Source organism: Anomaloglossus baeobatrachus, chromosome 4 (genome assembly GCF_048569485.1).
Source record: "Anomaloglossus baeobatrachus isolate aAnoBae1 chromosome 4, aAnoBae1.hap1, whole genome shotgun sequence".
Lineage (NCBI taxonomy): Eukaryota > Metazoa > Chordata > Amphibia > Anura > Aromobatidae > Anomaloglossus > Anomaloglossus baeobatrachus.
The window spans coordinates 614126600-614153708 of record NC_134356.1 but is presented as its reverse complement, the minus strand read 5'-3'; the positions used below and the strand labels follow the sequence as shown (position 1 = coordinate 614153708).

Below are 27109 nucleotides of genomic sequence, written 5' to 3'. Positions count from 1 at the left end.
GGGTTTTCGCCTTTTGAATTGTTATACGGGCGACATCCCCGGGGATTGTTGGACCTGGCAAAGGAAACATGGGAGCAAGAGCCTACCCCCCATAAAAGTGTGATTGAACACATTTTAGGAATGCAGAACCGCATAAGCGCGGTCATGCCAATTGTGAAGGAGCATTTACAGGAGGCTCAGGCCGCGCAAAGCGGCCGCTACAATAGACAAGCCACTGTGCGGACCTTTAAACCCGGGGATCGGGTGTTGGTATTAATCCCCACGGTGGAGAGTAAATTCCTGGCTCAGTGGCAAGGCCCCTACGAGATAAAGGAAAGAGTCGGGGTGGTCAACTATAAAGTATTGCAGCCCGGTAGGCGGAAACCTGAACAAATATACCATGTCAACCTATTAAAACCTTGGCAGGAACGGGAAAGCCTGATGGTTGTTTTTTCCCCATCTCCCTCCTCTTCGGGTCGTTCACCTCCGGCTCCAGCGACCTCCAGAGAGGATGAACCGGAAGTAAGGATTGGAGAAGCCCTCACCAAGCAACAGAGGCGAGAGGCCAGACGGCTGGTTCAGCAGAACCCAGATGTCTTCTCCGAGCTGCCTGGTAGGACCAGTCTGATACGACATGACATTGTCACCGAGACCCACCTGAAGGTACGCCTGAAGTCATACCGCGTGCCAGAGGCTCGAAGACAAGCCATATCAGAGGAAGTGAAGACAATGCTACGCCTGGGGGTCATCGAGAAATCCCGGAGTGAGTGGGCTAGTCCCATTGTCCTAATACCAAAACCCGATGGCTCCTTAAGGTTCTGCAATGACTTTAGGAGATTGAACGAAATATCCAAGTTCGATCTCTACCCCATGCCCCGGGTGGATGAGCTGATTGATAGGCTGGGACAGGCGCGATATTTTACCACGCTCGACCTGACCAAGGGGTACTGGCAGGTGCCACTGACGGAGTCCGCCAAGGAGAAAACCGCTTTTGTTACGCCGGAGGGTCTCTTCCACTATGTTGTCTTACCTTTTGGGTTACATGGCGCTCCGGCCACGTTCCAGAGGTTGATGGACTTGGTGCTGGAACCCCACCAGGCGTATGCATCAGCGTACCTTGATGACATCATTATTTACAGCTCCGAGTGGCAGACCCACTTGGAACACGTACAAGCGGTGGTGGACGCGCTTCGAACAGCCGGATTGACAGCCAATCCCAAGAAATGTGCGTTGGGACTCACGGAAGCCCGTTACTTGGGCTACGTGATAGGCCAAGGAGTGATTAAGCCCCAAATTAACAAGGTTGAGGCGATCCAGAAGTGGCCTAGACCCCTGACCACGAAGCAGGTTAGGGCCTTCCTGGGTATTGTGGGGTACTACAGGAGGTTTGTAAAAGATTTTGCGGGACTATCAGCCACCTTGACGGACCTTCTCAAAGGCAAGAAGTCCGTCATGGTGCGCTGGACTCCGCAGGCCGAGGACTCCTTCCGGGCCCTGAAGGGGGTCCTATGCGGACAGCCCGTGCTTGTACACCCTGATTTCCGGAAGGAGTTCATAGTACAGACTGATGCCTCGGAGGTCGGCCTGGGGGCAGTGCTGTCTCAGGTGGTTCAGGGGGAGGAACACCCCGTCACCTTCTTAAGTAGGAAGCTCACCCCTCCCGAGCGGAATTATAGCGTAGTGGAGAAGGAGTGCCTGGCGATCAAGTGGGCCTTGGAGTCCCTACGCTATTACCTGCTGGGACGGCAGTTTCGCTTGGTGACGTATCACTCTCCACTGGTCTGGATGAGGTCCGCCAAGGAACGGAATGCCCGGGTTACCCGGTGGTTCCTTTCTCTGCAGAACTTCCGGTTTACGGTTGAACATAGGGCCGGTAGGTTGCAGGGCAACGCCGATGCCTTGTCCCGCGGCCCGTGTTTGATGGCGGGAGTTCAACCCCGCACGCTTGAACTGAGGGGGGGGGTATGTGAGACTGTGACTGGGGTTATCTATGACGGCCGGTATGTCTCGCCCCGGTTGTGCTCACTCCATGATAGAAAGTAAATCCACTCCAGGGTTAATGCTGTTTCCCTACAGGCTGAAGGAAGGGTTAAATGGAAACAGGAACAAGGGCAGGTGTGCCGGGTGTGAGGGAGTGAACACAACTCCCTGAGTTCTCTGCTGCAGAGGCACATGTGTACTGTTGTGGACTTTTGTTTTTGGATAATAAACCGTGTGCTGTGACCCTTGGTGCCTGGATCCCGTGTCTTCTGCTGCGCAGCCGACCACGCTACCTCACATTGGTTGGAGGAAGGGCCTGCGGTAGAGTCAGCCGAGGCCCAGTCACTAACAAAACTGGTGGCTGACCTCCAGGCCGAAGGGTTCCCGGACTATGGAACTCTTGGGGTGGACTGGCGGGTGAGGAACTTTACCCGGACATTGCGAATGCTCCCAGGAACCGAGAACGGTGTGCACTTGGGATTAGCGGTGGCACCAAGGGTGGGTTCAGGTGTTTTGGGTGGTGGGTGAAAACGGGAAAAGTAGATACATGTTTTTGTTTGCTGCAACGTTTAAGAAATGTGCCTCCCTGTAAGGGAAGAAATGGTTTTATGTTTGACGATGTTATGTATTTTGCCTTTTCTACTTTCAGTTGCTGCAAAAATAAACGTCAGTGGCCAGACAGCCCACGGACGGGCTCTGTATTCAACCAAGGGGGAGTGTGACGCCCTGGCAAAACCAGGTAGTCACAAAAGAGTTAATCCTCCTTGTTACCACCAGAAACCCGCACTAAGGGGTACTTTGCACGTTGCGACATCGAAGGTGCGATGTCGGTGGGGTCAAATCGAAAGTGACACACATCCGGCGTCGCTGTTGACATCGCAGTATGTGAATACTTTTACATACGATTAACGAGCGCAAAAGCGTCGTTATCGTATGATCGGTGTAGGGTCCCGCTCATCTCCGCCCCTCCGCTTCTATTGGCCGCCTGCCGTGTGACGTCGCTGTGACGCCACACGACCCGCCCCCTTAGGAAGGAGGCGGGTCGCCAGCCAAAGTGACATCGCAGGGCAGGTAAGTGCATGTGAAGCTGCCGTAGCGATGATAATCGCTACAGCAGCAATCACAAGATATCGCTGCTGAAACGGGGGCGGGGACTATCGCGCTCGACATCGCACCATCGGCTTGCGATGTCGCAACGTGCAAAGTACCCCTTAGACGTAACACACAGTCATTAAACCCTAGCCACCCCCTCATGATAATAGGGACGCACCAGTGGGTATGATCAGGCAGTTGTGAACACCCACCTAGGGGTCCTGAGGTGTCAGGGGTGGGAAGACAACAGAACAGTCTGAGTCAGAGAGAAGTGGAGTTCACTTCAAGTGAGGAGTTCAGTTCAGTTGCAACAGCAGTGAAGTCTTGTCAGTTCAAGTTGACAGTGGAAGTGAAGCGGAGACTGTGCAGTGTAATCAGGGGTAGGATCCCTCGGTCTACCCGGGTAGGTGGCAGACGGTGAACAGGGCCACAGGCGACGGAGATCCGGTTGCGGGAAACCTTAAGTGGACAAGGTTCCAGACGTTGTCCCATAAACTGCCCAGATAGAGCGAAACGGAAGCCCAACACGGAGGATAAGGTGTCCACCAGAACCCACTAAAATTCCAAGGGTCAGCTTTCGCGGGCCACAGCTCCCAACACACATAGAACTGGGAGTGGACTTCTCCATTCCAAGCGAAGTCGTCCAAAAAGGAAAGACAAACACAAAGTGCAGGAGGAAGGGATACCTCTTCATCAATCTGCGTGCGGAACCCGAATGCACCCTCCTAAGGCAGCCGGCCACTGGCAACTTGGTTTACTACTGGACTTGTGTGAAGTTACTGAACCGTTGAGTACACCATCGTCCCCCGGTCCAGCCAGGCGCGCCACCTCCAGCAGCCATCACTCCCGTCTTCGACTGCGGGCCCCGAGACTACACCTCCCCTACCTGTGGAGAGGATCCCATCTTGCTGCACCGCTCCATCAGCCCTGGGCACACCATCTCCAGGCAGCGGCGGTGTCACCATCCCTCACCGGGTGGCGTCACAGACACGACACCTCCCTTGTAAATATCTCCCCCTTCCGACGGTTGTGAGGACGGGCGGCCGTGCGAGCCCGGGTCCGGTCACCACTCGAGCCGTAGCAGCGAACCCGGATCCGATCAGGCCCCCCTGAAAGAAGCGTCAGCGGCCCCCGCCCGCAACATATGCAGCGCTTTATGTGGCTGTAAGCCATTTCTCAAGGCTCCTGCTGCCTCCCCGAAAAACCTGTACATTCAGTTCAGAATGTGAATGTAGTTTAATGGGCTGATCCTTTAGAGGCACCTATACACATTGAATTATCGGCTAGTCTCACAAAAATGTGCAAGTTCAGTGGCTATATTGTACATTTAATGTACATATGGGGCCTTAAAGCTTATGTTTATTATTCTCTGGGGTTTATTTAACCAATGTTTCACAAAGAGTTTTGTACAAACAATGCAGACTTTCATGGCATCATCAGGCTCTGTTCACATTGCAGATTCTGACACTCCGCCCGATGGTTTCTCTGGTGTCTCTGATCAACACAGGCAAACTCGAGCATCGATCTGCTGTGTGCTCATTTATAGACAGGCTAGCAAGAGTTAATCTCTACTAGCCTGCTTTTTAAGCTCCTTTGATCACATGTTGTGAGTAAAGGTGGCTTTACACGCTACGATATTGCTAAAGCGATCTCGTTGGGGTCACGGAATTGGTAACGCACATCCGGCCGCGTTAGCGATGTCGTTGTGTGTGACACCTATGAGCGATTTTGAATCGTCGTAAAAACGTTCAAAATCGCTAATCGGTGACATGCCCCCCTCCTCCCAATTATCGTTGCTGCTGCTACGATGTTGTTCGTCGTTCCTGCGGCAGCACACATCGCTCCGTGTGACACCGCAGGAACGAGGAACCTCACCTTACCTGCGTCCCGCCCGCAATGAGGAAGGAAGGAGGTGGGCGGGATGTTACGTCCCGCTCATCTCCGCCCCTCCACTTTGATTGGGCAGCCGTTTAGTGACGTCGTTGTGACGCTGAACGTACCGCCCCCTAGGCAGGTAAGTATGTGTGACGGGTGCGCGCGATTTTGTGCGCCACGGGCAGCGATTTGCCCGTGTCGCACAAACGATGGGGGCGGGTACGTACGCTAGCGATATCGGTACCGATATCGCAGCATGTAAAGTGGGCTTAAGCCAATCACATCTGCTCATCTCATATTTAAGCTGGATGAAATCTTCTACCCATGCCAGCTATAGGTTATACTGTGTTGGTCTGTGAGTTGTGGTGTACCAGACTATCTGGAAAGTATTGTTTTTTGCATAGAGTGTTTGTGGAATTTATCCGTTATCTTGTTTCCTCCCTGCTCTTGTTTTCCTTATCTTTTATTGTGTTATACCTCTGGGTGTGGGTGCTGTGTGACAGAGATTTGGTTTGCCCTGTCTGTGTATTTCTGTGAGTTTAATCTCACTTCTGGCTCGGTCCCCCCTGGGAGAGGGGGGGTATCAAATCAGGGCTGCTCAGGAGCACGGCCAGGAAGGAGATTCAGGCATCCCCACCTTTGGGCGTATCCCTAAGATTAGGGATAGCATAGGACTCCCCTAGCCTGTGGGTCAACTTAGGAACCCAGGTTCCTTACTATCCCCTTAGTCATTGTGACATTACATAACATGTAAAAAAAAGAAATAAAAGAAATCCCTATACTCACTTAACTTCTCACCTCTCTGGTCTCTCCGATCCTCACTGTAACCTGCAAATCACAGTTGCCCTTTCAGCTCACTGCCATTCTAAATTTAAGCCCTGGGACTTCTGACTTTGATGAGGCACATGCACAGACAAGGGTAAAGCGCAGGCCGTGACATCATTCATGACACTGTGACTTTTCATACGCTTCTGCTAAATCCTCAAAGGACTCATCAAAGCTTGACGTCCTGGCCTTGCATGAGAGGCAAGGTAATTTCAGCATGAGCAGTGATCTGAAGATGCAGTGAAGACCAGGCCAGTGATGCCGGAGATCAGCAGTAAGGTGAGTAATAGTATAAGTATTTTTTTTATTTTTCACATTTTGTTCAAATCAAAGTTTATTAGAATAGAAGAAGATAATCAAACAATTGCACAGCGCGCAGGCTGAGGGTATATATCCAAGCTAGCTGCTAAAAACACAACAGTTCTTTGACTACACCTGCGCCACTGGCGACCAAAAATAACAAGTACAATTCGTATGTGTTTGAAATAGGAAGAACAAGTTGAAAAAAAAGAGCTAAAGAAGAGGAGGTGGAAGAAGAATTTAGAGACAGTAAAGACAACAGAAACGTGGGAAAGTAAGATGAAAGGGGAAGGGTACAAAGAGTTCCCACCCGAGTGGACGCGCCCTCCTACATCAAAACCACATTTTCAAGGCTAACCTTATAGGTACAGAAATAAGAGAATGGAAAATTACCTACATACCTGCCCCCCCGTGAATCCATAGACCCATATCCGGTGAGTCCCTGAACATGATCCACGGGGCCCACGTAGCATCAACTTTGTCCTTGTTGCCGAGTGTCTGACCTATCAAGGTCTCCATCCTGAAGATCTCGTTGCACTCTGCTATGAATTCATCCCGTGATGGGATTCTAGTTTGCTTCCAATATCTTGGAATTAGGTTTCTGGCAGCTGTTAAAAAATGTCTTAATAAACCTTTCCTAAACCCTGAAGCAGAAACATTCCCGAGGGACAGGAGAGCTAACTCTTTTGTGGGCCGGATCTGCCTCAAGGAGAGTTTATTGAGTAACTGGAAAATGCTCTCCCAGAATGATCTCACTGGGGGACATGACCACCAGATATGAGTGAGGGTTCCCCTCTCCTTTTGGCATCTCCAGCACACATCAGAGGCTGATGGAAAGGCAGCATGGATACTCACAGGACACCTATACCACCTAGATAGGATCTTGTAGCACCTCTCCTGTGATATCACATTCAGCGAAGTTTTACCAATAAAGAGAAGGATTTTGGTCCGCTCCTCAGCCGAGAATGACCTCCCCCACTCTCTCTCCCATTTCCCAAAGTACCCAGGCAAGCCGTCCCTCGCACCTCTGCATCTGAGAAACAAGTCATACAAGGTTGAAATGGTATGGCCTGGAGGATCCTTCGCTAGGCAAAGGGCCTCAAAGGGTGTGAGTGCCCTATAGATGTCTACCCTCCTAGCCATAGACACTATAAAACTTTTCAGCTGTTCGAAGAAGAACCACATATCTTGAGATTTGGTGATATCTGAAGAGTAATTATCTAGGGGTGTAATACCTGTGTCTGAGGTAAAGTCACGAATAATAGGATGGTCACTCTTCCTTTTATGGAGGAATGTTGATCTATGGAAACCCGCCTGAAAATCTGAATTACTATGGACCGGTGTCAATGGGCCTGGAATGGAGGACAAGTCAAGATATTTATTACCTCGGGACATAAAATTCCGCAATTGCTTTGTGATAAAGGGTACTGTGATAGAGCTGGAGCTGGGTGGTGCTCTGGTCCAAATAACTACCTTCGGATCAACATCAGATTGCGCGCTTTCGGCTTCCACCCATCTTTTCGTTTCACCTGAGTTAAATAGATCCAGAACGCACGTCCCTAAAGAGGCGTAGCTATACAAAAGGAGATTAGGGAGTCCAGTTCCTCCCATATCCCTTGATCTACTCAATATTTTGTGGGAAATACGTGGGCGTTTATGTGCCCAGACAAATTTGGTTATGCTAGATTTCAGACGTGAGAAAAAAGAGGCCGGCAATACTAAGGGGATGGTTTGGAAGTAATAAAGCAGCTTCGGTAACAGGTCCATTTTGATCGCATTTATCCTCCAAAACCATGAAAGCTGGAGTTTGTTCCAGTTATTGAGGTCTAATTCTAACTTCCTGGAAATGTGCCGGTGATTTGATTTAAAGAGGTCAAGGGGATCTGCCGTCAGTTTAATTCCTAGGTATGTCAATGAATCCACCTGCCATTTGAAGGGGAGAGAGGCTTTGAGCTGAGTCACCAGCATTGGAGGAAGAGATATATTCAGTATTTCGGATTTATGAGTATTTATTTTAAAATTACTCAGAGATCCGAACCTCCGCAATTCAGCCATTATGTTGGGTAGACTAATGAGTGGAGAGGTAACGTACAGGAGCAGATCATCTGCGAATAAAGCTAATTTATGGTCCTGTTTGTGAAATGTAACCCCTTTAATTGATATATTGCTCCTCAATGCCACCGCCAGATGTTCCATGGTCAGAATATATAATAATGGGGAAAGGGGGCACCCTTGTCTTGTTCCATTACATATTGTAAAGGAATCTGAGAGGGAGCCATTTATTTTGATTTGTGCTGTGGGCGAAGAGTAGAGTGCTGTAACTGTTCATCATGTGCTCTCCCAACCCTATGTTTTTAAGGACCTGAAACATGAAACCCCAGTGCACCCTGTCAAACGCCTTCTCTGCATCTACCGACAGGATGCACATGGGGATCCTGTGACGTCTTGCGCCGTCAATCAGGGAGATGGTCCTCAGGGTGTTGTCCCTGGCTTCTCTTCTGAGCACGAAACCCACCTGGTCTGGATTTACCAGTCTGGGAAGAAGGTCTCGTAACCTATTTGATATCATTTTAGAATAAAGCTTGATATCTAGATTTATGAGCGAGATCGGTCTATAGTTGCAGCAAAGAGATGCGTCCTTCCCTGGTTTTGGTATAACTGTGATGTGGGCCATCAACGCCTGGGGAGGGAACGCACCCCCTACAGATATATATCTACAGACCGATAGGAACAGAGGATTTAGAAGTTCTGAAAATTGTTTATAGAAACCCGCTGAGAACCCGTCTGGACCTGGGCTTCTCCCTGACTTCAAATCTGAGACTACCGCATTGACCTCCTCCAGGGAGAAGTCCTCTTCCAGCTCCAGTAAGGTATCATTTGAGATGGAAGGGAGATTATGGGATTTCAGGTAAGCTTTAACATCATCTTGAGTCCCATATGTCGCTATGTGTCCCGATTGTCCCCTAATATCATAAAGCGCCTTGTAGTATGTGCGGAAGCCTGCTAAAATGTCCTGGTTGCTATGCAAATGACCATCACTTCCTGGGTCTTTTATGAAAGGGATGTAAGTATTCATGGAGCGGGGATGGAGGGCCCTTGCAAGAAGCTTCCCACTTCTATTTCCCAGTTGATAAAAGCGGCTTTTGAGACGTTCTCTTAAGCCCCTGGATTTCTGGTCTAATACCTCTAGTAATTTATGTCTGGTTGTAGAGAGTTGTGCGTAGGTTGTAGGAGATGAGTCCCGTTTGTGTTTGCTTTCTAGTGAGGCAATCTGGTTAGATAACTGCGTTATTTCAATGGCTCTTTCTTTTTTCAGGCGGGTACCATGTGAGATCAAAATGCCCCTTAATACACATTTCAGTGATTCCCACTGGATTGCAGGAGAAGTGGTATCACATTCATGATCTCTAATAAAGTTATGAATTGACTGGGTAAGGTCCGCTTTGCATAACTGATCCTGTAATAGGTTTTCATTCAGTCGCCAGGTGAAATTTGATTTGACACGAGGCCCTAACTGAATCGATAAGTAAATGGGAGCGTGGTCTGATCATATTATATTACCTATGGTCGCTTCTACTGTGATGTCTAGGAGGGCATGAGAAATGTGGAAGGAGTCAATTCTGCTATAGACAGAATGGACCGAGGAATATAAGCTGTAATCTTTGGTGTCCGGATGAAGAATCCTCCATATGTCCACCAATCTCAGACCATGCATGTGCTTTTTGACCCTTTGTATGACTGAGGCCGGATAGGACGACTTACCCGAGGACACATCGAGGGCCGGGTTCATTGGTAGATTAAAATCGCCTCCTAATATCACCGGAGAGGAGTCCGCAAAATCTTCCAGAATTTTCCTCCCGTCTGCACAGAATCTGTCCTGCCCCTGGTTAGGAAAGTACATGTTAGCAATAACAAAGATATTGGTTTTCCAAGAAAGCTTTAAGAAAATATATCTTCCCTTGGGGTCGATACAGGAGTCTAAGACCTCTGGTATGAAGGACCTATGAAATGCCACGGAAACCCCCTTAGACTTAGCATCAGGATTCGAGCTATGGTGCCAAATCGGGTAGTAAGCCGAGGAACACTTAGGAATTGCATCTGACCTAAAGTGAGTTTCCTGAAGCATCAAGATGGCCACCCATTGCTTATGACAGGAATATGCTATCTGTTTTCTTTTTTCAGGGACATTCAAACCTTTAACGTTGAAGGAGCAAAACTTGACACTATCCATAATGCAGGTCAGCTGGAAGCATGATGTGGTATCTGGGGGCTGGTCCAGTCAGGTGAGAGGGAAGGATAGAGAAGAAAGAAAGACAGAGAAAAGAAATAGCAAGGTTTAGGTCAAAGGACCTAAAAGGTGGGTAAGGAACCCTAGTATTAAGTGGTGCAAAATTTCCATGGCAATGGATTGCCATTTGCACTAAGGGGGGTTAGAGGAAGCCAAGAACGGCAGCGAGTCCGTTCCTTACCCCCCGCCTCTAATACAATATGATATATCATTATAAAGCGCACTAACTATATGCTCCCGCTAAAACTTTATCATCTAAAGAAAAGTAAACATCATAACAGGCTATTATTCTAGGCATTGACCCCAATCAGCATTCCCGGTAGGTAAGCAAAGTGTTCAGATCAGGGACAAGATTCTAGTAATTGTAAAAAACAAGAAAATCACATGGGTCTCCCGGGCTTATTTCTCAAAAGGCCCAAATCTTCGCCTCTAGACGGTCCAGCCCCACAGGGTCCAGTCAGTAAAGGCTAGGGGAAGAAACTCCAAACCAGGTCCACCAGGTGGAGGGTCCAAGTGGATGTATAACACAAACAGTTTACTGCTTCCTCCTATGAGGTTTAAGTAGTACTTGACCCAATGTCAGAACCTCTGATAACACCTGTGAAATAACACAATGCTAGTCTGGAAAGAAGCAATATTAGGTGACAGGAGAAAGACTTTCAACAAATCACAGTAACTTGCAACGATGCCTTTGATGCAGTTTCATGGTAAGGCCCTCCCCTGTGGCTCCAGGGATAATTGGCTATCATGCCGGAAGGGCCCATGAAGGTTATCCCCAGTAGGAAACAGGGATGCTACACAGGACCGCTACCCTGTCGGATTGCTCTTGTCAGGACCTCTTTGTCTCCCATGGCGACGGACTGGCTGCCATACTGGGGGTTCCACAGGGAGTTGGGGGCCTGAGGGCCAATCCGGCAGTGCTACCATAGGAAGCTCGAAAGTCCCCAAGAACTTAGCCAGATCTCCGAGTTTGCGAAAGATTGCTGATTTCCCATCCTTATGCGCTGTCAGCTGGAAGGGGAAACCCCATCTATATGGAATGTTTCTGTCCTGGAGGTGTTGGAGCAGGGGTTTTAATGCTCTTCGCAGCTGCAGAGTGCGTCTAGCCAGATCCGGTAATATCTGGACCTGGGACCCCTGGTAGTTGATGGATCCTGCCTGCCGCACCGCGGACATGATGGAGTCCTTTACCTTATAAAAGTGGACTCTACATATTATGTCCCTTGGACGTGAATCTGGAGGGGATTTGGGACCCAGGGCCCTATGTATGCGGTCTAACTCAATCGGCCCAGAGCTTTGTTCTCCCAGAATTTGAGCAAAGAGCTTCTGTGCCATGGCCTCCAGTTCAGGCGTGCCAATACTTTCAGGGATGCCACGGATACGGACATTATTTCGCCGATTGCGGTTCTCTAAGTCCTCTTGCCCTGAAGTGAGCTCATCAATCTTTGCTGAGTGGCTAAGTAATATTTTCCTTTGTAGGGACAACTCAGCAGTGATGGCTTCCTGGGACTTCTCCACTTCCTCTACCCTGTATGTGAATTCAGATTTCAGTGCCTGCAGCTCTTTCTTATAAGTATTCTCAAGCCTGCTAGCAAATCTGTCCAAATCTTATTTTGTAGGCAAAGCCTTGATAGATTTACTTATCTCATGTAGATTAGGCAGATCTCCCTCATTGTCCTCCTCGCTGGAGAAGTCCTGCTGTGATTTCCCCAGCTCCTGCTGTGTCTGTGTTTGACTTTCCCGGGGCTGTGAGTTTTCCATGAGGGAGGCAGACGCCATCATTGATCTAGTGTTCCTGACGGCTGCTGAGGTGCTCTGGCTGAGGAAACGATCCATGCTGCTCACTGTCTCCTTTATCTCACCTCGGTGTCGGGTGACTTTCCTGGATCTGCCCATAAGCAGGGAGATGTTAATGTGCTCTAATGGAGGCTAACGGGGGAAGTTCAGGACAGAGCTCCCAGCAAGTGCAGCTCACTCGGCCATCAGCAAGCCACGCCCCCCTATTTTTCACATTTTGATCACCATCTACAGTTTATAAAAATGGCACTTAGCGACTGCCATATTATTGACTCTGCACGGAAGCAAATTACAGAAAAAAGCCGCATTTTGGGGAGGGCAAATTATTTGCTCATTTCTAATTCACACTATAAGATCCATATACACCATGTTCCAAATTATTATGCAAATTGGATTTAAGTGTCATAGCGATTTTTTTTTTCTTTCTCAATGAATCTCATTGATGGTATTGTGTCTCATTGATTTCAGTGATCCAAAGAACAATCTCAGATACCTGTTTGCCAGGTGAGCCAAAAAAAAGGAAAACTGGATGTTCCACAATATTAAGCAGGCCACAGTTTTCAATTAACATGGGAAAGAAAAAGGATCTCTCTGCTGCCGAAAAGCATCAAATAGTGCAATGCCTTGGACATGACATGAAAGCATTAGATATTTCATGAAAACTTAAGCGTGATCATCGTACTGTGAAGAGATTTGTGGCTGATTCTGAGCACATACGTGTTTGTGCTGATAAAGGCAGAATGAGGAAGGTTTCTGCCAGGCAAGTTCATCGGATTAAGAGAGCAGCTGCTAAAAAGCCATTACAAACCAGCAAACAGATATTTGAATCTGCTGGTGCCTCTGGAGTCCCTCGAACCTGAAGGTGTAGGATGCTTCAGAGGTTTGCTGTGGTGCATAAACCTACTATTTGGCCACCCCTAACCAGTGCTCACAAGCAGAAACGGTTGCAGTGGGCCCAGACATACATGAAGACTAATTTTGAAACAGTCTTGTTTACTGATGAGTGTCGAGCAACCCTGAATGGTCCAGATGGATGGAGTAGTGGATAGTTAGTGGATGGCCACTATGTCCCAACAAGGCTGTGACGTCAGCAAGGGGGTGGAGGAGTCATCTTTTGGGCCGAAATAATGGGGAAACATCTGGTAGGTCCCTTTAGGGTTCCTAAAGGTGTGAAAATGACCTCTGCAAAGTATATAGAGTTTCTGACTGACAACTTTCTTTCATGGTACAAAAACCAGAAACCTGCCTTCAGGAGCAAAATCATCTTCATGCATGACAATGCACCATCTCATGCTGCAAAGAATACCTCTGTGTCATTGGCTGCTATGGTCATAAAAGGAGATAAACTCATGGTGTGGCCACCATCTTCCCCTGACCTCTACCCTATAGAGAACCTTTGGAGTATCATCATCAAGCAAAAGATCTATGAGGGTAGGAGGCAGTTCACATCAAAACAGCAGCTCTGGGAGGCTATTCTGACATCATGCAAAGAAATTCAAGCAGAAACTCTCCAAAAACTCACAAGTTCAATGGATGCAAGAATTGTGAAGGTGATATCAAAGTAGGGTTCCTATGTTAACATGTAATTTGACCTGTTAGGATGTTTTGGATTTAATAAATAGCTTTTTATTTCAGTGAATGTGACCTCCTAATGCTGCAAATTCCACAAATGAGCATTTTCAGTTCTTTAAAACATATAAAATGTTTAGAAACTCTACTTTGCCTAATTATTTGGAACAGTGCATTTTGAGTTTTTTTTCATTATGAAGATTATACTGTTATCATTGGGAGGTTTCTTCAATAAAATTCGATGTATACTCTAACGGGTGATGACTTCTATTAGACTGACTGTCATTTGCACCGTCCATTAAGGAAAATCAGAGAAAAATATAATTTGCATAATAATTTGGAACATTGTGTACATTAGTAAGCTCTTGATCTTCATAGTGAAATAAAGCATCCTATAATATTAAATTAAAGGGGACTTACACCATGTCCTCTCACTGCCCCTCTATAATATCATTACCTCCTTATGTGGCATACAGGCAGCATTACAGTATCATTGTTACACTCACCTTTCCATGCTTACAGCACAGATCATCATCATCACACTGACATTCTGGCTTGAGTGTACAGGTCTGAGCATCACAGCATTTGCTGGTACATTCCTAGCCAAGACACAACATAACATTTGTTTGTTATCTTCTTTTTGGGATATTTCTAATGTTTTATGCTACCATTTACAGAATGTAAAGAATCCTTTCAGCTTAAAGTGAATCTGTCAGCATGTTTTAGCTACTTAATCTGAAGACAGGATGCTGCAGAGGTAACTCAGAGAATTCAGCGAAGCCTCTCTTATCACACTGTGTGCAGTTGTTTACCTGGAATGTTTATTTTAGCTTCAGGAGATTATGATTGCTGTACTAGGTCAACTAATCTGGGACGCCCTCTGCTGTGATTAGCAGATGCTCACTGTCTATAGACTTTGTACATGGTGAGCCTGGTGTGAGTGTGAGCAGGGTCAGATTTTTGAGCTAAAAACTCTGATTGTGTCAGAACCGCTGAACCATACTTTTCGTTTTATAAGACACACCGGATTATAAGACGCACCTCAAATTTAGAGGGAAAAAAATGGGGTCTGTATTATAATACGATGGTGTCTTACCGGAGGGGGGGGCAGCAGTGGTGGTGGAGTGGGGTCACAGGAGGCAAGGGCGGCGGAGGAGTAGAGTGATGCTGTGGGCGGCGCGGCGGGTGTCACGGATGCTTTCTGCGGGTGGTGTGAGCTAGGAAGAACATCCAGAAGCTGTCAGCGGTGTGGGCTTCATAGAAATGGCTCCCGGAGTCGGCGAGTGCGCAGCTCAATGACAAGCCGAGATCTCATCTGCGCACGTGCCGCCTCTGGGCGCCATTTGTTTTAAATCCGCTTCAGGGAGATCAGTGGACCGGAGGCGGCGTGTGCGCAGATGACATCTTGAGCCGAGAGCTCCATCTCTGTTCGCACCGACTCTGGGTGCCATTATCTGAAGCCTGCACCGCTGACATTTTCAGAATGGCGGCCCCTGTCTCACTGTCCGCAGGAAGCCTGCAGCATCTCCCCTGCCTCCTGTGATCCCTCTCCACCACCCCGGTAAGCTACATTTAGATGATAAGACACACTCCTCATTTTCCTCCCAAATAATATGAAAAATACCGTAAGTGATACATCGCTTGATTCAGGATATCTTTGTCTACATTATGCGGTTCTTATATGAGGCAGCAAAAACTTGCTGACAGATTCCCTTTTAGGCTATGTGCGCACTAGAAATGTGAAGTTTCTCAAGAAAATTTCTTGAGAAACTTCTGCCAGTGAAAGATTTCCGGACCTTCGGAAAAAATCCGCACCAAATCCGCATGCGGTTTTGCCGCGGTTTTGCCGCGGATTTGCCGCGGATTTACCGCGGATTTACCGCAGGTTTGTCCCTGCAATAAATAATAAAGATAATCGATAGACAGATAATGGATAGAGGGAAAGATGGATAGATGAATAGATGAATAGATAGATAGAGGGATAGATAGATAGATAGAGAGAGGGATAGATGGATAGATAGATAGAGGGATAGATAGATAGAGGGATAGATAGCTAGATAGATAGATGAGAAAAACATATATAATGTTCCACCTCCCTGCATTTTCTAAGCTGGCACCCTTTAGTGACTTTCATGTGGCACTAAAGGGTGCTTAGCCTTGTATTTAGCCATAAAATAAATAAATAATTAAAAAAAAACGACGTGAGGTCCCCCCATTTTTTGTAGCCAGCTAGGGTAAAGCAGACGGCTGCAGCCTGCAGACCACCGCTGGCAGCTTCACCTTGGCTGATAATCCAAAACAGTGGGCACCCCACGCTGTTATTTTAAATTATATAAATAATTTAAAACAAAAAACGTGCGGTCCCCCCCATATTGGATCACCAGCCAAGGTAAAGCGGACAGCTGGGGTCTGATATTCTCAGACTAGGGAGGTCCACTGTTATTGGACACTCCCCAGCCTAAAAATAGCAGGCCGCAGCCGCCCCAGAAGTGGCGCATCCATTAGACGTGCCAATCCTGGCGCTTTGCCACAACTCATCCCGCGCCCTGGTGCGTTGGCAAACGGGGTAATATATGGGGTTGATGCCAGATGTGTAATGTCACCTGGCATCAAGCCCTGGGGTTGGTGAGGTCAGGCGTCTATCAGATACCCGACATCACCAACCCAGTCAGTAATAATTAAAAAATAGACAACAAAAAAAGTTTTAGTTGAAAAAACACTCCCCAAAACATTCCCTCTTTAACCAATTTATTGAAAAGAGCACAATCAATTCCACGTCCGGCGTAATCCAATAAGGGGGGGGGGGGGGGCACGGCGATCCATACCATAGTCGCTGTCCCAGTCAATGAAGAACAGAATGTTCCCCATTGGCTGGGAGAGCAATGCAGTGACCTGAGCTAACATCAATAGGTCAGCTCAGGTCACTGCAGGGGATGACGAGCGCTGCCATCAGGAGCATAGATGAGATCATTACCTTCTGTGATCATCTCCTGTACTGCTGACGTCAGCGCTGTCACTGACTTCTATGCCCGCCGCGTTGTCAGAAGTATCGCGAGAGCCCGTGACGTCACCGCTAGTGACAGTCTCGGGCCGCTCGCGAGACGGGCATAGACAGCAGTGACCGCGGTGACGTCAGGAGGCAGGAGATCGTCACAGCAGGTAATGATCTCACCTCCTGACAGCAGCGATCGTCATCCCCGCGGCTCCCAGCACTGCAGGATGTCAGTGTCTGCCTGCGCTGCCGCGTGACAGGCTGCTGACACTGCGGGCAGACACTGACACCCTGCAGTGCAGGCAGCCGCGAGGCCGGAGCAGGACACAGATTGCACGGGCACCTGGAGGTCGCACGGAAGTGCTTCTGTGCGGCGTCCAGGGAGTGCGACGTCTGTGTTTACTCTGCTCCGCCTCCTCTTCCTGGCATAATGACATCGCTTCCTGCAAAACCGCAGGCAGCGATGAGCATTCCCGCAGGTAATTCGCGGCTATTCCGGTGGTATACCGCACATCATTGCTACCTGCGGAATACCCCCGGAATACCGCAGGTACCTGCGGAAATTAATGGACATGCACATTTTCTCAAGAAAGTTTCTCGAGAAAATTTTCTCAAGAAATTTTCTTGAAAAAAATCCGCACAGTGCGCACAACTATTTTTTTTTCTCATTGAATTTCATGGGAAATGTCTGCACAAAGATTGCAGACATTTCTCAAGAAATTTCCGGGGCAAATCCGCGGGTAAATCCGCAGGTAAAAAGCTCTAGTGCGCACATAGCCTAAAGGGGATTTCCAGGACTATTTTATTTGTTTTCTATGAGCCTAAAAACTTTCAGACAGATAGTTGCGAACTACCTGCCTGTTCTGTTGTCTCAATGTTCACAGACAGCAGTTTCTTCTATTTCTCTCTGTTGACAAGGCATTATTGCCAATGTCGTGCTGATTGAAAGCCGTCTCCGTGCTTCCTAACTGCAGGGAACTGGCGGTCAGTCAACATAATGTCGGCAGTCACGCCCCATAAATAGAGCTGCCCGAAAGGAGGAAAAGCTATTCTACTGGCATGAAGTTAAATGAAGCAACAGAATCGTTGGCAGGAGTAAGGGGTACTTTGCACATTACGACATCGCAAGCCGATGATAGCGATGCCGAGCGCGATAGTCCCCGCCCCCGTTGCAGATGCGATATCTTGTGATAGCTGCCGTAGCGAACATTATCGCTACGGCAGCTTCACATGCACTTACCTGCCCTGCGACGTCGCTCTGGCCGGCGAACCGCCTCCTTCCTAAGGGGGCGGGTCGTGGTGCGTCACAGCGACGTCACACGGCAGGCGGCCAATAGAAGCAGAGGGGCGGAGATGAGCGGGACGTAAACATCCCGCCCACCTCCTTCCTTCTCATAGCAGCCGGGACGCAGGTAAGGAGATGTTCCTCGCTCCTGCGGCTTCATACACAGCGATGTGTGCTGCCGCAGGAACGAGGAACAACATCGTACCTGTCGCTGCAGCGACATTATGGAAATGCCCGACACTACACCGATCATACAATTTCGACACTTTTGCGCTCGTTAATCGTATTAAAAAGGATTCACATACTCCGATGTCGATAACGATGCCGGATGTGCGTCATTTTCGATTTGATCCCACCGACATCGCAGCTGCGATGTCGTAGTGTGCAAAGTACCCCTAATTCCTAGCCCCTCTGACAAGCAGGTTATAAGCAAGTATCTGCCTGTCAGTTCTAAGCCCCATGAGCAAAGAAAATAAAACCCCTTTAATTATTATTATTATTATTATTATTATTATTAAGAATTTATTATTATAGCGCCATCTATTCCATGGCGCTTTACATGTGAAAGGGGTATACATAATAAGGACAAGTACAATAATCATAAACAATACAAGGCACAGACTGGTACAGGAGGAGAGAGGTCCCTGCTCCCGAGGGCTCACAGTCCACAAGGGATGGATGAGGATACAGTAGGTGAGGGTAGAGCTGGTTGTTCGGCATTATATCAGACTGAGGGTTACGGCAGGTTGTAGGCTTGTCGGAAGAGGTGGGTCTTAAGGTTCCTTTTGAAGCTTGTCAAGGTAGGCAAGAGTCTGATATGTTGTGGCAGAGCATTCCAAAGTATGGGGGAGGCACGGGAGAAATCTTGGATGTGATGGTGGATAGAGGAGATGAGAGGGGAGCAGAGGAGGAGATCTTGTGAGGATCGAAGGTTACGTGCAGGTAAGTAACGGGAGACTAGGTCACAGATGTAGGGAGGAGACAGGTTGTGGATGGCTTTGTATGTCATGGTTAGTGTTTTGAACTGGAGTCGTTGAGCAATGGGAAGGGATCGGCAGAGAGGAGAGGTCAGGGAGTAGCGGGGGGACAGGTGGATTAGTTGGGCATCATAGTTTAGAATAGATTGTAGGGGTGCGAGTGTACCGCCCCCATGTCAGCAGCCGGGGCTGCTCGGATCCGGATCCGCGGTGGCTCGAGGGGTCTCCAGACCCGGGGATCACGCGGACAAGTAAAAGGGGGTATGTACAGGGGACAAAGTCTATGTTTGACGCCACCCACGGTGTGTGGTACGGTGGAGTACCACCGCTGCTGATGTGAGTGCCCGGTGGCGATGGGATGGCAGAAAGGTGTCTAACCCCTCTGTGGGTAGGGGGGATGCCCCGGGACTCAGTGATGATAGCGGGGAAGTGCCGTTGGGGAGGCATGGGTCACTGCGCACTCACTCAGTCCAATAACACTGACACCAACAACTTGTAAACCAAAGTTCTGAGCATCACTGCCGCTGGGGGAGCACGCTTTGGGTCCCGTTTTGCTGGTGTTGCCTGTTGATCTGTGACCTTTTCCTGGCACTGTCTCTCACTGGGTGTACTCCGTTAACATGAAACTACACGGGTCCCGCTCACCAGTATGGCTAACTGCATGAGCTTGCTCTCAGGGTTCACGCTTGGGATTTCCTAGACCATATATGTGGATAGTCCCCCTCATTGTGCTAGTACCAGAATTTTGGATTGGGTGGATTTTGGGTGGAGAACGGATCTTGAAGGCTCCGTCCTCGTCGGTTGAATTGACAGGGCGCCTGAAGCTACTCCCTGCCCTAGATTCCTCGTACCCCGCCGTACCCTGGCCCCTGCCCAGAGATGGCACAAAGCCGCCGGCTGCCCTCCTCGGCAATGCCGTGCCCCTTGTCACGATCCCCTGCGACCAGGGTTTCAGCTCCTACCAGGCCCAGACCAACGTCTGCCACCTAGTATTCTCAAGGAGCCCAGCTCCCAACCTCCTCACACTTCCTCCTCCACAACTGAACTGCTCCTGACACTCCTGACCCCCCCTTAACAAAACCCCCAAGTGGGCAGCCCTATTCCACTCAGGCCGACCACTGGTGTGTCTGGTGGGTGTGGTGCAGAGTGTTCCTAGGATTTTGCTTAGCTGTTCTTGGCAACACCGTTTGTTAGGGACCTGTAACCAAGGAGGAGTTGGGTACTGTGCAGAAGGGCAGATTGTACAATACCCTGTGACGTCCTGATAGGCCAGGGCGTCACACGAGACTGTTAGAAGTGATGCCACAGAGCAGGAGGTTGCAATAATCTAGGCGCAAGATAATAACTTTAAAGGGAACCTGTCAGCAGAAATTTCCCCTAAAACCTAACAGATTCCCCCTCTGCAGCTCGTGGGCTGCATTCTAGAAAGGTCCCTGTTATTATTGTGCCCCCTTTCTGACCAAAAAAAAGAGTTTATAAAGAGGTACCTTTTTGGCTTCGGATTCTATAAATCAGACACGGGGGCGGGCAGCCTGATGGCCGTTATTCTGCCCCCTGGTCCTGTATGCCGCCCCCATCGCTGATTTCCATACTTTTGGACGCCGCCCACTGCTCCAGCCATCCCCGCGCATGCCCAGTGCCAGTCTCACGGGACTGAGCACTGTGACTGCTGGTGACGTGTGCGCAGGCAAGTGATTATGGGCGGGACTGTGACTGTTATCAGCAAGTACCCGCCCATAATCTCGTGAGCGCGCAAACCTCTCCAGCGTCACACTGTGCTCAGTGTAGATGCTAGACTGTATGGGCTGCTTCCAGGGATGACGTCCCTTTGTCACGTGATAGGGGCGTGCTCAAAATACTATCACGTGACAAAGGGATGTCATACCTGGAAGCAGCCCATACAGTCTAGCATCTACACTGAGCACAGTGTGACGCTGGAGAGGTTTGCGCGCTCACGAGATTATGGGCGGGTACTTGCTGATAACAGTCACAGTCCCGCCCATAATCACTTGCCTGCGCACACGTCACCAGCAGTCACAGTGCTCAGTCCCGTGAGACTGGCACTGGGCATGCGTGGGGATGGCTGGAGCAGTGGGCGGCGTCCAAAAGTATGGAAATCAGCGATGGGGGCGGCATACAGGACCAGGGGGCAGAATAACGGCCATCAGGCTGCCCGCCCCCGTGTCTGATTTATAGAATCCGAAGCCAAAAAGGTACCTCTTTATAAACTCTTTTTTTTGGTCAGAAAGGGGGCACAATAATAACAGGGACCTTTCTAGAATGCAGCCCAGGAGCTGCAGAGGGGGAATCTGTGAGGTTTTAGGGGAAATTTCTGCTGACAGGTTCCCTTTAATGACTGCCAATGACAATCTATGCGATCTGAGTATTATTTGCTCATCAATATTTTGCGAGTTCTGCTTGCTGGCATTGTAAGGGGTCCGTTGTGGTTGTGTTCTAGAGGGTAAAATCCTTTCCTAGCCAAGTGATGGTCACATACCAGTAGATGTAAGGCTTGCTACAACGACAGTACAGGTGTGGAATCAGACAACTATGAAACCTGACATATGTTTCCTTCATGATCCCCAGATAACTATGCGGACGATAGCCTCAATGGTTTCAAAGAAAGGGTGGAACTACTCAACGCCTTTATGCCGGCTTTCAGGTTTAACAGAAGTCGCAAATGTTCGTGCATCATGCAGAGGCCCGAAATAATAATTGATATCTTTTTTCGTCAAGATCATCACAAAAGGGGGTATAGTAATGAGTGTGGTCTGACAGATTTCCAATAATTTGATCACGAAATTGGCATTAATTCTAAGAAACCTCATATCTGATGGAGATACAGTCATGGCCAAAAGTGTTGGCACCCTTGTTCTGGAACCGAAATTGTTCCAGAAAATGAAGTATTTCACCCAGAAAATCATTGCAATTACACATAGTTTGTCATATACGTGTTTCTTTCCTCTATGTGTATTGGAAGAACACACAAAAAAAACTGAGGAAAAAAAGGCAAATTGGACATAATTTAAGACAAATCTCTAAAAATGGGCAGGATAAAATTGTTTGCACCCTCATATTAATAATTGGTTGTACAACCTTTGGAATAAATAACTACTCATTTGAGTTCGATAACCACCAACAAGCTTCTTACACCTCTTAACTGGAATTTTGGACTTTTGTTTTGTAATCTGCTCCAGGTCTCATATTTGAAGGCGTCTTCTCCCAACAGCAATTTTAAGATCTCTCCACATGTGTTCAATGGGATTTAGATCCGGATTTATTTCTGCAACTTCAGAACTCTCCAGTACTTTGTTTCCATCTATTTCTGGGGGCTTCTTGAAGTATGTTTGAGGTCATTGTCCTGCTGGAAGACCCATGAGCTAGAACGCAAACCCAACTTTCTGACACTGGGCACTACATTGCCAGCCAAAATCATTTGGTGATCTTCAGATGTCATGATACCTTCCATACAGTCAAGGCACCTAGTGCTAGAGGCAGCAAAACAACCCCAACGCAACTTTGAACTTCCATCATATTTGACTGTAGGTACTGTGTTATTTTCTTTGTAGCCCTCACTTCATTATCAGTATAAGAGTAGCCACTGGAAAATCATTTATATATGTCAATTTAAATCAGCAATGTTTCAAGACAGCATATCACTACTGCAAAAAAATATAATCATTAAATTTAACTTTTACTTCAATCACTAAAAACGTGGTCAGAATCACAATTAGAAGACAAACAACATGAATTAAAATAATTTGGCCCTTCCTACAGTGGCCCAAATAATACCGCAAGAAAAAAATTGGATTTATCTCACCAACTTATTCTCTGCAATGAAGTTTATAGGGTCCATTTGTTAGCAGAACCCCAAAACAAAAGGTCTGAAATATCTCCCGACGCGTTTCAATCAACTCTTCAGGGGAGTATTAGAATGCCTCTTAGGTCCCATAAGGACATGGACCTTGCATTCATATAATATGCTGTAATAAATGCATAGATGGAAAAAATCAGGATGTCAGCAATTCAACAATTAAACATCCCTGTATGGGACAACTCACCATCTTATAACTCTGTTCAAAATAGAATTGCGGTGATTCCAACACAGGTACTAATTACAGAGGGCCTATCACCTCTAAAAGCATGCTGCAATAAATGCACAATAGATTCCTATCAGCAAATTCAGCGGTTATTTTATCTTAATCCATTTAACCAAATCTCTGGGAACTCACCACATGGTACGGACGCCATCACCGCAATTCTATTTTGAACAGAGTTATAAGATGGTGAGTTGTCCAAACAGCCAAGACCCGATTGAAGGCAACCGTCCAAACAAACAGCACAAGGGAAATACAGCTACCGCCACAGCTAGAGTTCCTAGGGCCAGAGCCTGCGGGCAAAAGGGCTCCTCCAGCCCATATACACGCTGGGGAGGGGGTTACCGGTGGGAAGCCATCGGGACCGAACACACACAAAAGGTGCAGGGAAAGGCAGCCACCACCAACCGTCCGGGAGAAACCACAGCAGCCGGCTGCGGGACCCGTCCATCCAGCCGTTTGTTTTACCAGAGACTTGCATCCGTTTGTGGCTGAGTGAGTACTACCGTGCCGTCCGGCACCGCGCTGCGCAGTTCCTGCACCTTGCCCAGCCCTGCTTCCCCGTCACCTCAACTGGGCCCACCAACCCCCTACCCACGGAGGGGGGGGAAACATCTCAGCTGCTCCCTAACAACACTCCCGGGATCCCCGTCAACAGCAGCGGTGGTGCCCAACCTCACCACAACCCGTGGGTGGCGTCACGGACCAAATCCCCAAACCGAACTTCTCCCCTTTCACTCACGGGCGAGGAGCGCCGCTCGAGTCCCCGGATCCGGCCCACCGCTCGAGCCACCGAGCAGCACCAGCAGCAGCGCCGGACCCGAGCGTGGTGAGCGCAGCGCCCTCCCCGCCCGCGACACCTTTACACACTGAGACTTTCTAGCGATCCCACCAGCGATCTCAACCTGGCCGGGATCGCTGGAAAGTCTCTAACAGTCGCTGGTGAAATGTCAAACAGGCAGATCTGGCCAATGACGCAGCAGCGATATGGACCTGCAGAACAACCTTGCTGGAAAGGGAACGCTAGCACGCCTATGGGCTGGGTCGCTAACAATGTCATTGTAATGGTGTCAAACACACTGATACATGCTGCGCAGCGGGAAACAAAGGACCAAAGAATGGTCCTGAACGACTTGTAGTGATCAGCGACCTCACAGCGGGGACCAGGTCGCTGATGCGTGTCGCACACTGCAATGTCACTGGGGAGGTCGCTATTACGTCACAAAAACGGTGACGTTACAGCGATATTGCTAGAGATGTTGCAGTGTGTAAAGGGGCCTTATGTTGTGCACTGTGGACAAAGGAACATCAAGATCTTTGGAGATGGACTTGTAACCTTGAGATTGTTGATAATATGGGTTTATCATACGGTGAGTAAAGAGTTGTGGGACATCATGCTGTGTGAGGGGAGCAGGAATATAGTGTATAATATTCATCACCAAATCTGCATCTCTTGGCAAAAAAATGTGGTTTTCTGCCAGGAGACGTAGGTCTGTGAACTCAGTGACCTCACCTGTATATATGTATAGACAGCATGTCATGCCTTTAAGCATTTATGTTGATCGCTAAAGAAACCTCTTTAGCTATCTACATATATGCTTATAGGTGTGATATATATTCTAAAGGCCGCTTTACACGCTTACGACATCGCTAATGCGATGTCGTTGGGGGTCACGGAATTTGTGACGCACATCCGGCTGCATTAGCAATGTTGTTGTGTGTGACACCTATGAGCGATTTTGAATCGTCGCAAAAACGTTCAAAATCGCTCATCGGTGACATGGGGGTCCCTTCTCAAATATCGCTGCTGCAGCGTGTACGATGTAGTTCGTCGCTCCTGCGGCAGCACACATCGCTCCGTGTGACGCCACAGGAACGAGGAACCTCACCTTATCTGCCGCCGCCCGCAATGCGGAAGGAAGAAGGTGGACGGGATGTTACGTCCCGCTTCATCTCCGCCCCTCCGCTTTGATTGGGCGGCCGCTTAGTGACGTCGCTGTGATGCCACACGGACTGCCCCCTTAGAAAGGAGGCGGTTCGCCGGTCAAAGCGACGTCGCAGAGCAGGTAAGTATGTGTGAAGGGTCCGGGCGATGTTGTGCATCACGGGCAGCGATTTGCCCGTGTCGCACAAACGATGGGGGCGGGTACCCACGCTAGCGATATTGGTACCAATATCGCAGCGTGTAAAGTGGCCTTTAGAGCTTACTAACAGTATTGATTTCGTCTGTAATTATCCCTACATCATGGTCTCTATTATCTCTAATATTAGAGATACTGTATATGTATGATAACTTTTATAGGCTATAGCTCATCATGCAGAATAATTATTTGATTACTATGTTTCATATTCCTTTGTTTTTGTGGTCAATTATCATGTTTCTGGTTTTATTTATTGGCAGCCATTCTTTGTGTCTGTTACTTTTCTGTTATTATATCACTTCGTTATGATCTATGAAGCTAATACCGTATATGCTATTTTTTGTTAATTCAAGGCCATGATCAAGGCTCATATGAGAAAGAAATGATGGCCACTTAATACTGTATAGACACCCAAATAAATCTTCTTCTGATATAGGTCTTGTCTGCCTTCACAGGACATTTGTTTCACCTAGTGTCAAGTGGCAGATTGTATAATCATGGTTCTGTACTATGAAGGACAAGTGCTGTTTTTTCATGCATTTTTCTATAACAATACATTCTAATAGGGAAAAAAACTGGTGAAAAAGGACAAGTGAAAAAAACACAACAAATAAGGAAAAAACTTATGAACAATAATGAATTATATGACTTTTTGAAAACAATGGTGTATCAAATATGAGTAAAAGAAGCCTAAAGGTGGCCATACATGTTAGAAAGCTTAGTGCAGCTTACACTGCATGCTGTCACGTTTCAGAAATCTGCAGTCATAGGGCTCGGTTCCACTTGTGCATAGCTTCCAATTCGAGAGCATCAGAAGCGATATGCTAATGACCCTCTGCTGCGAGTGTCAGCCGAGGGTCATGCGACTGTGATCCGATCTTGCGATCACATCACAGCTGCGGAGGAGAGGGGGAGGGAGCACTTTCTCCCCATCTCCTCCGCAGCCTGCCTCTGCGTACATCGCACTGCGGTTAGAAGACATGCAAATGCAGTGCGATGTTTCATACGCTCCCATAGACTTGTATGGGGGTGCGTGTCAGCTGAGACTCGCTGCCAAACACAGCATGCTGCAATTCATTTCTCATGGCGATATGGCATGAGAACTCAATCGCAGATGTACACTGCCCCATAGTTTTGTACTGGTGCGAGTGCAATCCGATGTTTTATCCGATTGCACTCGTCCGTGCACAACGCAAGTGGAACCGAAGCCACATAGAGTGACTGCAGACTTTTATTAGAAGACCTCAAACCCCTTTAAGGGTCCTATACAGAAGCGTAATGAACATTGATAGAAATAAGCAAATATATTTGCAGGACCCTGGTTCAATAGTCACAGTCGTAGTTCGTGGCTGCCGGACAGGAGCACCTGCAAACCACCTTCTACCTGCCAGAATCTCTGGTGCCTCTTCGAATTTGTAGATCTGGTGTGGTGTCATTGAAATTTGCATGAGTCCTGCAAATTTTTTCGCTCATCTCTACTGATTGACAAGATAGGAAGTCAATTGGTGGTCATCAACGTAAAGTATGCAATGAACAATCTTGCAATTTTCCCCCCTCGCTTCTTAGGGGTACTTCACACACAGCGAGATCGCTACTGAGATCGCTGCTGAGTCACGTTTTTTTGTGACGCAGCAGTGACCTCATTAGCGATCTCGCTGTGTGTGACACTGAGCAGCGATCTGGCCCCTGCTGTGAGATCGCTGCTCGTTACACACAGTGCTGGTTCGTTTTTTTATTGTTGCTCTCCCGCTGATAAGCACACATCGCTGTGTGTGACAGCGAGAGAGCAACAATCCTGAATGTGCAGGGAGCAGGAGCCAGCGTCTGACAGCCTGCGGTAAGCTCTAACCAAGGTAAACATCGGGTAACCAAGGTGGTTACCCGATATTTACCTTCGTTACCAGCCTCCGTA

At 48.1% G+C, this 27109-nt stretch overlaps 1 protein-coding gene across 3 annotated transcripts in view; it reads right to left on the bottom strand.

The window, feature by feature from the left end:
* The window catches only part of LOC142304153 (zinc metalloproteinase-disintegrin-like MTP4), a 162666-nt gene that overhangs the window by 62991 nt on the left and 72566 nt on the right, over positions 1–27109 (bottom strand). For all 3 annotated transcript variants that reach the window (XM_075346242.1, XM_075346243.1, XM_075346244.1), the window contains exon 14: positions 14212–14304. In XM_075346242.1, the coding sequence (XP_075202357.1) occupies positions 14212–14304 (93 nt within the window). The remainder of the gene's footprint in view (positions 1–14211; positions 14305–27109) is intronic.